The sequence below is a fragment of the Hemibagrus wyckioides genome, linkage group LG14 (assembly GCF_019097595.1).
Source record: "Hemibagrus wyckioides isolate EC202008001 linkage group LG14, SWU_Hwy_1.0, whole genome shotgun sequence".
NCBI classification, from domain to species: Eukaryota; Metazoa; Chordata; class Actinopteri; order Siluriformes; family Bagridae; genus Hemibagrus; species Hemibagrus wyckioides.
In genome coordinates, this window is record NC_080723.1 from 859,467 (window position 1) to 873,254 (window position 13,788).

The 13,788-nt window shown below is 38.3% G+C and overlaps 1 protein-coding gene across 2 annotated transcripts; it reads left to right on the plus strand.

Moving 5' to 3' along the window:
- Positions 1 to 4,194: 4,194 nt before the first annotated feature.
- Positions 4,195 to 13,788, plus strand: hexa (hexosaminidase A (alpha polypeptide)). 2 transcript variants are annotated; one of them, XR_009206456.1, is made up of 14 exons: positions 4,195 to 5,231; positions 6,376 to 6,562; positions 6,686 to 6,787; positions 8,070 to 8,135; positions 8,360 to 8,406; positions 8,839 to 8,949; positions 9,046 to 9,147; positions 10,046 to 10,178; positions 10,312 to 10,492; positions 10,587 to 10,673; positions 10,898 to 10,970; positions 12,987 to 13,077; positions 13,183 to 13,290; positions 13,449 to 13,785. XR_009206456.1 is itself a non-coding variant. In XM_058407446.1 (14 exons), exons 1-14 carry the CDS (start codon positions 6,322 to 6,324, stop codon positions 13,510 to 13,512), a joined length of 1,581 nt encoding a protein of 526 aa, XP_058263429.1. In that variant the 5' UTR covers positions 5,239 to 6,321; the 3' UTR covers positions 13,513 to 13,788. The 2 variants fall into 2 exon arrangements, 1 of the variants encoding a protein (XP_058263429.1); XM_058407446.1 differs by lacking the exon at positions 4,195 to 5,231 and adding an exon at positions 11,107 to 11,281 and having other exon boundaries at positions 5,239 to 6,562; positions 13,449 to 13,788.

Sequence of the window (13,788 nt, forward strand, 5' to 3'; positions counted from 1 at the left end):
GAGGAGAGGAGAGAGACAGACAGGCGAGGAGAAAGAGATGACTCAATGTAGGTGTGAAGGAGTAGCTTTGGGTGTGGCAGAATGGACTCGAGCCACCTTTATCTCAGCTCCACAGATCACTCATCCTTGTGAACAACGCCATTTGACTCATTCAACATTACAAAAAAGACAGGTGTTAAAAGCTAGTCATCACTAAAAGTCACTGGAACAAGGTGAAAATGTAAAAAACAACAACATGAATTTATGATGTGTCATTTTGTCCTGCTAAAAGTTGTATAGTGAATTATAGAATTTTCTAAAACACTTGGATTTGGTCTGTGTCAGTGATCATTATGCCTTCAGGGAAAGGAGGGAAGCTATGAATATATCTGACCAATGTTCTGCCACCATGTTCCACACAATATGTTCCACTCACTGAATTTGATCTGTCTGTTTGATTGATTGAACCGCTTAATTCATTGTATGCCGAGGATGTACGAGTACAGGTGCATTATATGATGCGTAAAGATTACTTTAATACTTTGGTGTACATCAAGGACAAGAAACTGCACAGATTAACACCTATATCTGAGGCTAACATACACTTTCTCTGCATCATGTATGGACATATTCCTTATCTTCACGATATTCACTGAAAATAGCCCTGACACCAAGATGACGTCTCAGACATCTGACATCAGTCCTGACCCCTCAGACATGGAACGATCCAGTCATAAAACTGATAAGGTTGATACTATGTTCATGATGTAGAATTTATGATTATTTTGATATTGCTAATACAACCTGGATTCATGTGGTCTGTCATATAAATAAATATATTTCCTCAGCATTGTAATGAAGTTTAGTTTCTTTGATACCTTTTGGTACTCCATGACTGACATGCAGGCCAGAGAATTCCCTGCTTAGAATGAAAAATGTTAAGATTTGTAATGTTAAATGTTGCACTAATATGACTATAGAGATACATCCATGCAAAAAGACATTAATAATTAGAAACTCACTGTTACTCAGAGTTACTCAGAAATACACATAAATCATTCGTTACTCAGAAACACACCGTTTATGCACAGTGACAGGCGTATAGATTATGACTGATGATAAGATAAGATAAAAGATGAAAAAATAACTTTTGTTTATTAATTATCTTAATGGACAGGATGTTATTTTCTCTAGAAATAAATTAGACAGTTTAATGTTACTCTATAATAAACATGGATCAAGACTAGGCTGCTTGATAAGTTGCCTTAATGCCTGTAATGGTAATGTTGTAAAAAAAAAAAAGATTACATTTAATATCTGTTTAGAAAATACATGTAGCTGTCATTTCTTTCATCTGACATGCAACAGCAGGTCGATTACCATTTCCTTTTATTCTTAGGTTCATTGTCAGGGTAACATGACATCGATCTTTTCCAACATACTATGTACAAAATTTGCAATACACAATTCCAGATCTATTTTCATCTTTCTTTATTTCCATCCATCCTCACTGTGGTCCAAAATATTTTCATACACAGTGCAGTGTAAAGTAGCACCTCTGTGTCCAAACATCTTATGCGAATGAAATCAACTCCTGAATAGATAGTGAGCATAAATTTTGAGAGTTTGTCAATTAAGTTATTATTATAGTGCCAAACAAATATTCCTGGCTAGAGGCTGTTGGGACCAAATACTGTAGTATCTTTGAAAGATCCAGTATCACAGACAGGCAAAACAGATATATCATGCCATCATCAGTTTCAGAGACCAAACGTAGTCTAGGGCATGACTACAGATGTGAATGGTCCCTGTGGAATTATGACTAACCCTTTTTAAGGCAATGAATCATTTTTATTTTCTTCTTCAATGTTAGAATCACCAGAAAATCACAACTTCATGTCTAATAACTCAGATTAATTAATCAGATTAATATTTAGTGCTCCTAAAAGTGTGTTACAAACATGATATTGAATTACACAATGAGAAAAAGACAAATGCTGAAATAGATAGATAGATAGATAGATAGATAGATAGATAGATAGATAGATAGATAGATAGATAGATAGATAGATACTTTATTCATCCCAATGGGAAATTTACAGAAATGAAAGATTGCAGAATAAAAAAACTGCTAAAATGTGCACAGAGAGGAACAGACACAGACTCAGTGAGTCAGCGTCATTATTACCACATAAGAAAAGAAGAAGGAGATATATATATATATATATCAGACAAGCTGTATATTACATAACACCTGAGCTAGCCGTATGTTATGTAACATAGTTATGCTAACTTTACCTAGTGTTGGTTTTATGTCAGGTATAGACGTTTGGAACTTAGCCTGCTTTGCTAAAGTAAAGAAAGCTACATTCTTACTTAAAAGTTTTAATTAAATCAAGGATTGAAAAATAAAATGAGGGATTAGCCAGGTAAACATATTCGTACCTATTTTATAGTAAAGTTAGTAATACTTTGTTAGTACAGTGTTGTAGTCCTGTGATACAGTATGATCTCTACCAGAATTGCTTGAATACAGAATTTTAATAAGAACTGTTTAATGAAACTGATTGCCACACTATGAACCAGTGCTGAAAATGAATTAAAACCCAGCCTTTGCGCAATGTCTAGCATTCTGTTATAAACTGTGACAACTCCTCCACCCAGTCCCTGCAGGCAAGGGTTGCGTATTTAACCATTGTAAAGGAGTTGGTGTGTGTGCAACAGCTTTAGGGCTTTTTGATAAAGTACATCAAAACCTTTCTCTTTATTTACATGAATTATTGCTTTCGGGGGCAATAGAACTAACCTTCTGAAGTTCAAGGTTCAGATCAGGAGGCAATGGAGGCAATTAATGTCTCCATCCTCAATTACTGATCCTTAATTGATCAGCCATGTGTTTCCTAGCAACATCTTTGTTCATGTTTTTATGTTTAATGCTAATTTGTGTACTGTTACACAGCGAGTACGTTTGCTACTGGAGTAGAGCGTCAGTCTCTCTGTGTGGGAACATTTGTGAGGTATATCTCAAGGCAGAGGGGTAGTTTAGCCAGTTTTACAGCTTACTGGTCTGGGCCCTAACAAGTCAAGAATATGTTATGCTGTGACAGATATCTGGAAGAGTGTGACACCTTCTCTACCAGCAAAGGTTATCTTTATTAATGAGTACCCTACCAACCTCTATAAAGTGTTTCATCTTACTGTATTTTTATTCTTTTCATTACACTTTTCACAGTTATGTACATCTGTACTTATGTACATCATTTTTCTCTAAATTCTACCTGGACTGACCGGCACCCAGGGTGTATTCTCGTCTGAATCAACCATTACTCCACCAGGGTAAGGTGGGTGAATGAAATACAGTAATTATTCATTTTCACCATTGACTAATGTCATCAAAGTTAATACGTGGAACAATTTAACTGGCACGCTACTCAAGAAAGCAGCTGACCCAGGGTGGACATATGAGTTTTTTTCTAAGCTCGTGCCACAGCACAGTAGTAAAAAGGAAGAAAAACTTGTTTAAAGAGAACAGAAATCTCAGCATGTTTTCAACTTGCTCCACTTTTTTTTGGGCAACAACCACATACACTGCTTGAGGGAGAAAGAGAGAGTGAGAGAGAGAGAGAGAGAGAGAGAGGAAAACACAAGCTTGTTACTATGACAGTGAAGAGGTTTCTGTTTTCTAACTCATGTCCCCACATGCTACAATAAATCTCTCTATAGTTTTTTACTTTTTTTACTCAGTGAATAGAATGTTCAGAAGCATAAACTGAAGCGAGGTGTCTCATTAGACTTTCTTCAGTCATTTTTCTGAGACATAACAGCAGGTAATAGTGACCATTACACAAACATTTATATATTATTAATCACACTTAATATCATAATGCACAATTTAGCGATCTTGTTTGTCACCTTGTCTGTTTTTGTGTTTGTCTAAAATGCAAAATGTGCCCTAGTGATGGAAGAGCTGTTTACCTGTTGCACGTGACATAAAAGGAATAATTAGCCATGCTATTAAAATATGCTTATTATGAATACAAATATCCATGGTCCCTGGTTTGATCTGTTCTGGTTTGATCTGGTTATTGTCTGTCTATGTGGATTTTCACCTGTGTCTATATGCTTTTCCTCCAGGTTCTTCAGTACCCCAAAAATATACAGCCAAGTGGAATGACTAGACTAAAAACTGTGGCTGAGTTGTGAATGTATGTGACTGTGTGTGCATGGTGACCTGCAATAAACTGGTGTATTACTGTCTCACACTCAGTATTCCCAGAATAAGTTACAGTGATAATGAGCCACAGTTTGTCTCTGATAAGTACGCAGGATTTATACCAGACTAATTATTTATAGAGACAACCAACATAAACAAACCTGGACACAATATTAAGTATATGGTAGTGATCAGTACTTCAGGTTCACTGCTGATTTGTAAATCTGTTTCAGTTTGTATGGGTTGAAAAAGAAAGACATGGTTGAAAGAGAACAGTGAGATAAACAGAAATGCTCAATCAGAATCTTTGAGCTTGATTCATTCCCTGGAACTCAGTAAGTCGAGGTGTAGAAGAGATTTTTTAAGTTTGCAGAATGACACAGATTTGGATTAAAGAATGGAGAAATGAAAGATGACTCATGGTCATGCGAGTAAAAATAGTCACGACAGAGACGTTCTCCTCTTCTGTCCTGTCGCCTGTAGTAGCACCCTGGTCCTGAAGGAATATTTTGCAATAAAAGCTTCTTGACTTGACATGATCAAGATCAGAAAAGAAAATCAGCTCATGTTTGGGAGCAGGAAAAAACTGATATCTATCAACAAACTTTGCCCGGATATGATGAAGATTCTTTTGCATCACTTCATGACCAAACATGTCACTGGTGATTACAGTCACTTGTCGTATTGTCCCTTGTGCTTGACGACAAAAATTTCTTCATGGACATTGCGGCATCAGAGACATCTCGCATGTAATATTTGTGACATAGAAAACTAAGACACTCCCTAAAATTTAAATGAAACACTCCCTTCCTGTGTTATGGTTACAAGAGCAAAGAATGCAGCATGCATGTAATGAAATGATGAGTCACGTCACCTTTTCGACAAAATCTACACAGAGGTGAAGACTTCACAGGACCAGATGGCAAGCCTAAGTGGGTTAGAAAGTATAGCATTTAGGAATCATTTGATGTCATTTTCCCTTTGGCAGAGGCAAGCCTTCAGAAGGGATGAGCTTTTTGAAAAGATGAGAGGAGGTGAGGTGAGGGTGTGTGGAATGAAACTGTTTCATCATAACAATTTGTTTAGGTTTTGTCGTCAGTGGGCAGTGGTAGTGTCTGTGATCTTTAGTGAAACATAAACCTGAGGAAAGTTATTCTGACCCTTTATTTATCCACTAAACAATTACGATTCTTGGTCACTGCCACCATGTGGTGGGCAGAAAAAACAGCAGTGAGTGAAGTGACAGTCTTTATTCTGCAGAGGCTTCAATGGTGATTTATGAAGGCTGTCTAAAATGAAATATCTAAAGCGTGTCTACAGGATCTTTAAACAAATAGCAATAGAGAAGTTCTAGGACTTAATGATCTACTGACGTAACTGTTTACTTCCTTATTTAAAGGCGAGGTGTGTGGCATCTGTATAACAGTGTTCCTTTTTTGGCTACAGTGGAAAGCATGAAAATTACACGTTTGTGTGTGTGTGTGTGTGTGTGTGTGTGTGTGTATACACGGACCGTTGTCTTACAGTGGTACATCTTATATACTATAGAGCAAATATGTGGATTATATTAGTCATGGTTTACAAAGCTGGGAAAAACTAGACTCAGGTATATTTTTCAGATCTGGTGCAAAATACAGTTAGATTATCAGACAGCTATCTATCTATCTATCTATCTATCTATCTATCTATCTATCTATCTATCTATCTATCTATCTATCTTTGCCTTAATAAGGTCAGTGCTAATTGCAGGAAGAGCACCATCACAAATCTCCAGGTTTTTTTTAAAGACGTCACCCAGAAGAGAAACTCTGCTCCGTTTTTCTCACGGTTCTCCCTCTGTATGGAATGCAGACAATTTTTCCAGCATTTTGTCATCATTAAAAGTGACTGTAAGACCGTTTATGGCACTGTGGCAGTAAACAGAGCCCCTTATTTGCCTTTCAAACTAAATGTCGCCCGTGGACATGAATGGCGCTGCTGACTGCCGTTAAACACCGGGGTCACGTGACGGCGTTTTCACTTCTTCAGCGTTTTTTTACATTTTGCACAGCCCTTTGCTCGGTTAAAGCTACCTCTGTTAGACCTCAGGTCTAGGACTTGTGACATGAATACGGCTGGAGCCATAGACCATGATGAACCGTTCGCGTTTTATCTTTTTGCTGTTTCTTTCTGTTAAACTGCAGCAGGTGTATGGAGTGTGGCCCATGCCCCAGAGCATCACTCAGTCTCGTGACAGGTACTCTTTAAATCCTCACCTGTTCACTTATCACTACGCGGATGATTCAGCTGCGCGAGCCGGATGCTCTGTCCTGGATGATGCCTTCAAAAGATACTTCAGGATCGTCTTCCCCGACTGTACAGATGGACCAGGTCAATAACCTGTCACAAAACACACCATGGAGACATTAGGCTATTTCTTACATCTACTAGATAAATGGTATGGAAATTCTGTTTTTATTTACACCATCTATTATTATTTTTGTCCCTGATCAGGATTCAGGAACACTTGGTCTGAGCTCAAACCCTTCACAGTATCAGTGAGTGTGAGAAGTGGTGGATGTGATGAATACCCCGATGAAGGTTCAGATGAAAGTTGTGAGTATGTAAATTATTGGCAGAAAAATTCCATAAAAGATATTTATTTCCTCAGGAGCTAAAGATTTACATATGCTGGAATAAAGCCATAGACAGGAATAACTGCTTTCAAAATAAAGGTTTAAATTGTATCTTTATCTGTCATATTAAAAGCCAATTTCATTACAAGGTTGTAGATGTCAAATAATTAAGTATTTGAGCATGAAAGAGCATGTCTAAAATAAAAAAGTATAAATAAAACTAGTCTAAATCAGTCTTTGGCCAGCTACACTTTATTGCTAAAAGTTTTGGGACGTCTGCCTTTACATGCACATGAATGTAATATGGAGTTGTCCCGCCCCTTTGCAGCTATAACAGCTTCAACTCTTCTGGGAAGGCTTTCCACAAGGTTTAGGAGTGTGTTTATGGGAATTTTTGACCGTTCCTCTAGAAGCACATTTGTGAGGTCAGGCACTGATGTTGGACGAAGGTCTGGCTCACAGTCTCCACTCTTAATTCACCCCAAAGGTGTTCTATGGGGCTGAGGTCAGGACTCTGTGCAGGACAGTCAAGTTCCTCCACACCAAACTCACTCATCCATGTCTTTATGGACCTTGCTTTGTCTTTATGGACCTTGCTTTTGTCTTTATTGACCTTGCTTTTGTCTTTATTGACCTTGCTTTATGGACCTTGCTTTGCTCTGGTGTGCAGTCATGTTGGAACAGGAAGGGGTCATCCCCAAACTGTTCCCACAAAGTTGGGAGCATGAAATTGTCCAAAGTGTCTTGGTATGAAGCTGAAGCATTAAGAGTTCCTTTCACTGGAACTAAGGGGCTGAGTCCAACCCCTGAAAAACAACACCTGAACTGAATGATTTGGAGGGGTGTCCCAAAACTTTTGGCAATATAGTGTAGCTTACATAAAAGTCTAACCTGATAACCTACAGGAAACCAAACAGAAAAAAACACAAAAACTGCTATTTTTAACAGACATATGTGCATTGAAAATGGCCAGTAAATGCAGAGGGTTAAGGCAAGTGGATTTTCGCATCTTTTCTCATTGTCCCATCTCCACAGTCTGGCTTTTATGTAATGACCTAAAGTTCACCAGATTGTTTGTCCGGTTCAGTCATTACAGCCACACATGTAACTCTTCCTCTTTAGCTGGCTTTGTGGCTCAAGAAAGCATTAAATAACTTTTTCAGATGTCCAGATTTACTTTTGTCCAGTGCTATTAAAGTGCACATTTTCATAGTAATATAGATTGGTGACCATACTTGAATGTTTTTATATATCTTCTCCAGATAACCTGAGTGTGTCGCGAGGTCAAGCTGTGCTGAAAGCAGAGTCAGTGTGGGGAGCCCTGAGAGGTACAGCATGTCTATTGCCCTTTTCATGCTGAACCCATGTGACTTATCTGACACGGACATGTCTTAACCGGTCCCATCCCTTTTGTTAATCCTGCCTTCTGTGAAAAAAGAGGCAGAGCCGAACCAACTGGGGTGAAAACTATCCAGATTTATTGCAAGTCACAATTTATTTCAATTGAATGATTACAGAGCACGCTTTAAACTGACTCCTGTTTTAAAAACAGGTCTGGAATCCTTCAGTCAGCTGGTGTACCAAGATGATAATAACTCAGTAAGTAGTCAATAGATGTACAAATAAATACGGTCAACTTCATAATTAAATTTATATACCACTGTTTGGGTCCTTGGGGCAGCATTGTGGCTTAGTGGTTAGCACTGTTGCCTTACATCAAGAAGGTCCTGGGTTTGCATGTTATCCCTGTGCCTGTGTTAGGGTACTCTGATTTCCTCCTGTTCCTAGGTTGATTGGTAATTCTAAATTGCCCATAAGTGTGTGTGGTTTTCTGTCTATATGTGTGGCATTGTGATGGACTGGTGACCTGTCCAGGGTGTACCCCTGCCTTTTGCCCAATGTGTGCTGAGATAGGCTCCAGCAGATCCCTGTGACCCTAATTAGGAATAAAGCGGGTATAGAAGATCGGTAGATGGATGTTTAGGTCATTATCTGTGCTTATCCTTAGTTTATCTTTATTCTTTTATGCAGTATTTTGTCAATAAAACAGAAATTGCAGACTTCCCACGATTTTCATTTAGAGGGCTGTTGCTAGACACGTCGAGGCACTATTTATCTGTACATGCTCTACTGAAGACTCTGGTAAGTACATCATTACTTTTCTATGTGATCTTATTTGCAGGTTACTGCTGTCACATTAAATGTATATATGAGAAAGTATTTTTCTTTTCCTTCTAGGATGCCATGGCTTATAATAAATTCAATGTATTTCACTGGCACATTGTGGATGATCCTTCTTTCCCTTACCAGAGCCACACGCACCCTGATCTGAGCAAAAAGGTATCTTTCTTCTGGACAAAAGATTGGTGATTTTATCCAGATGATGTTAATTTCATCAAGTTAAAAAGTTTGAAAGACTTAAACCTGCAGCATTCAAGAATCTGAGAATCCAAGTATGAAATAAAGTTTAAACACCAAACTGGGTGACATTTGAACATTGAGCATTATATTGCTTTTGTAAACATGTATAGACTTTAAAAAATCTGGTTTTATTTCGTTATCATTTGATGTTCTTATATAAAATCTACAGATGATAGTGGACTGAAGTTTACTGTACAGATGTTAGGGTTGTTAAACATACAAAAATCTGATGGACTCAATTATTAGATAACCATATTTTTATTTACAGATGCAGGAAAATATCATTTATACTCTAGTTGTTTGACATGTTTACAAGCCATCCTTAGCCGTTATTTGTCATTTACATATAAGCGGCTCTGCCCTAGAGGGTACTGCTGATGAGTAAGTCTCCTTATTGTGCTTTTCTAAGGCAAAAGCTGGTGTTAAGGAACCACTACTGTGTTTTACATCTTTGTGAAGTAGTAGAACCCATTCTAGTTTAAATGATGTTTTAATATTCTATCAGCTCCTTAAGTTTATACACCAGGGTGTCCACAGAGATTGACACAGATATGTCAAAATATCTTATAACATTATGTTTAGTCTTTAGCGTACAAAACGTCTCCACCACAAGCTGTAACTGATTATATTGTCATTCCTGCACTGAGGATTGCTGCAAACGCTTACAGCTAATCTGCGAGAGCTAATCTGTGAGGTTTTTTCTTTCAAATCTGCAGAGATAGGCTTTGGTCAGTTTAAACCGTGGATTCAGGATTGAATATGAATTTCTCATTCAATAAATTTGTGTATTGGATTTGATGCATTGTTTGTGGTTTAGGGAGCCTTCCATCCCGTCACCCACATTTACACGCCGTCAGACGTGAGAACAGTGATCGCTCAGGCAAGGCTCCGAGGAATCAGGGTGGTGCCAGAGTTTGATTCTCCGGGACACACTCAGTCATGGGGTAGAGGTATGAGACAGAAATTCATGCAGGCGGTGTGATTTTCTGATCACACACATGATGCAATGCATTTAAACTTTTCTTTTTTATTTAGGAATGGCTTCACAGTGTGTAAATAACGTTTCTTTGTCTTTCTTTTCAGGGCAGCCAGACCTGCTGACGCCTTGCTACAAGAGAGCTGTTCCCACTGGAACGTTTGGCCCCATCAACCCAGCTCTGAGCTCCAGTTACCAGTTCATGAGCAGCCTCTTTAAAGAGGTAACCTCTGTATTTCCTGACTCTTTTGTTCACCTTGGGGGCGATGAGGTTGACTTCAAGTGCTGGTGAGAACCCACATCATTTGCACTGTGTGGTTTAAGAGATTCGTTTTAAAGCTGAAGTAGAAGTGTCATTGCGTATCTTTGTGGCCTTTTATAGGAAATCAAATCCTAATGTGAAGGCATTTATGGCAAAGATGGGCTTTGGGAAAGATTACACCAAACTGGAATCTTTCTACATGGAAAGGTGAGTGATGAGAGAGAACAATACTGAGGCTGGGGTTCACTAATAAGATATAAAAAGTCTGTTAGTAAAAATCTAAACTGATGCATGTTTTCTTGTCTCAGTTTCGATCTGACCAGAGTTTATACACGCACAAGTGACTCAGTATTTACATGCATACCTGAACTTTTTAATTTATAAACTATCAGGTCTTTGAGTGAAGCAAAAGACAACACTCTTTTTTTCAGTATTATGAACATGACTGCTGCCTTTAAGAAGACCTCCATAGTTTGGCAGGACGTTTTCGATAACCACAAGCCTGTAAGTTCCCCAGTTCCTGCTTTCTACTTTACCGCATCTCGCTATTTCTTACATGTGCCGCATGCAGAGATTTGACCTCCTCATGAACATATAGATTAAAAGTAATGAGTGTATGTGTATAACGGATATGTTTTAGAGTAAGGCTCAGTATGTGGTGGAGGTGTGGAAAAGAGGATGTTACCTTTGTAAGGTGCGCCAGGTGGTTAAGGCCGGGCTGAAGGTCATCTTAGCAGCTCCATTCTATCTGGACCTACCTGGACCCACACACAACTGGGCTCGCTACTACACCGTGCGTCCTCTCTCCTTTAAGGGTCAGGCAATAAGTTCACAGTGAGCTGAGTGGAGTGGTGTGGTGTGTGATGGCCTGCAGTGCAATGGTTTTCAGCTTCTCTTTAATCTGTGCTTTCTTCATTATCTCAGTTTCCATGTTTCAGTCTGTTTAAGCTCAGAAAAAAGATTTGAAAAACTAAAAGAAAGGAAAAAAAAAACATTTTTATGTCAGTGAGCTGCTCTGAGGTTGGAATACTGATAAAACTGATGATGACGCGCGTCATATTTAGACAGACTTTTCTTGTTTTTACTAATGAAAGCAACATCTAACATGACCACAACCCTGACCACAACCCTGACCATGACAAAACAGTTACTGAAGATCAATAAAGGACTGAATGAAAATCAGATCTATAAATTATGTTGCTGTTTTATTTTTTTTCTTTTCATATACAGGAGGAAATGTTTATGTCCACTCCCTTCTGTTTGTGATAGAATCCAGTCTCAAGTTCTCAGATGAGTAATTAGTAATAAATCTCAAAATATACAAAATAAGCAATTCTAATCACAGCACTCTGACCAGTTACTGATTTTTTTACAGCCACAAAAATAAAGTAAAATAACTGATGTCATACTGACCAACAAATACAAATAAATATTTCATGTAAAAAAAAAATAAAATTAAAACAATGGAAACAAATCTGTGATCTATTGTAGTGTATCTCACTGTCCTGTGTAGTTCTGATCCTTTTCTGCTCACTAAAGACTAGCTATTTGAGCAGGTATTTGATTTACTATGGTCCTCCTGCCAGCTAAAACCAGTCTGTCCATTCTCCTCTGACCTCTGACCTCAACAAGGCATTTCTGCACAGAGAACTATTTACGTGTTAAAAACAAAACAAAACAAACAAAACAAAAACTAAAGTCGTGACAGTTATAGACTCGTGTATGAAATTCCTAGGAGATCTGAAATACTCTAACCGGCCTGTCTGGCAGCAACACTCGTGCCACTGTCCCACTGTCCCACTGTCCCAGAGTCTGATGTTTGAGGTGAACATTAACTGTAGCTCTGGACCTGTATCTGCTGGGTTTTATCCATTCCACATGATAGGCTGATGTGATAATTGCACAGGTGTTCCTGACGAGTGAATATATTCCCCTTTTCCCATGCGTCTTTTCTTCCAGTTTATTGAGCTAAGAAGCCAGGTGAAAGTGAAGCCACTGCCACCTAGTGGACATCAGCTTTAACCTCACCCAGTCTCACCAAAATAATGCACTAAATGCCACAATATGGTATGGTCAGTGATTCGATCCAGAGAGTTCCATGTTCTCCAGGTGTCTGTGTGAGTTCCCTCCAGGTTGAATCTGGTGCTACAAACTGGTGCATTTCACTTTACTGGTTTGAAAAATAAACACAAAATATAAAAAGACTTAAGTGAGTTTTAAATTTCACACAGTTTGCAAATCAAAAGGCAAATCCTGCTTTGTGTGGTCTTGTTTGTTTTTGTAATTGCACTTCTGGAGGCCATTATAGTGCTTAGATGGTTTGCCTGATCGAAAACAACCTCTGTTTTTTTTTCTCAAGCACTTCAAAGTCAAAAACTGGTTCAGATTAGTGAGAATAAACTCTACTGTGCCAAACGCCTGGGTGTGACACCACGGCTCGGCTGATTTCCTGCTGATTATTTCAGTTTTCCGTGTTGACACACAGCGCTCTCCTCTTTTTGTGCATGTTATTGTGTTCAGGCACAGAGCAGCAGAAGAAGCTGGTGATTGGTGGTGAGGTCTGCATGTGGGGAGAATATGTGGATGCAACCAATCTCAGTCCACGTCTATGGTGCGAGAGATGACGTGCCAATATAAAAAATAAAGGCCTTAAAGAAACATACATAACACAGACATTAATTAGTTATTATTTCATGCGATGTTTGCATGTAAACAGGCCCAGAGCAAGTGCAGCTGCTGAGAGGTTATGGAGTAATGAAGAGCAGACGTCTAGCGTGGAAAAGGCCTTTCCTCGCCTGCAGGACTTCCGCTGTAAAATGATAAGGTACTTTTAAGGCACTCGCATTGCAAAATAGTATATTTACATATATAACATACACTTTCCTTTTCTAACTGAATTAACTTTAAGGTTGCTGTTTGTTCAGGACTAATGTGACAGAATGACATTATCTTCTGTCTGCTCTTCTTTTTCTTTATGTCTAGACGTGGCATTCAAGCAGAACCTCTGTTTATAGGCCACTGCAAACATGAGTACAGCGGCCTGTAGAATACATGGATCACGATAGGAGCAAGAGAAAATCTTATACAAAGGGACTAGACTTGTGATTTTATAGTTTCAAGAAAATATTACATTTATCACTAATGCTTCCTAAATTGCAGTGAATTCATTCTAAAATGATTTAACTGAGATTTAAAAAAAATGTATTATGGCTTTATAAAACAGTAATGGAAATATATTTATTTATCTTAATTTGAACTTGTGACTTGAGTAGCTTAAAGACTTTTTGGTACGGGTATTTATGGGATTGTATAATAATAAATT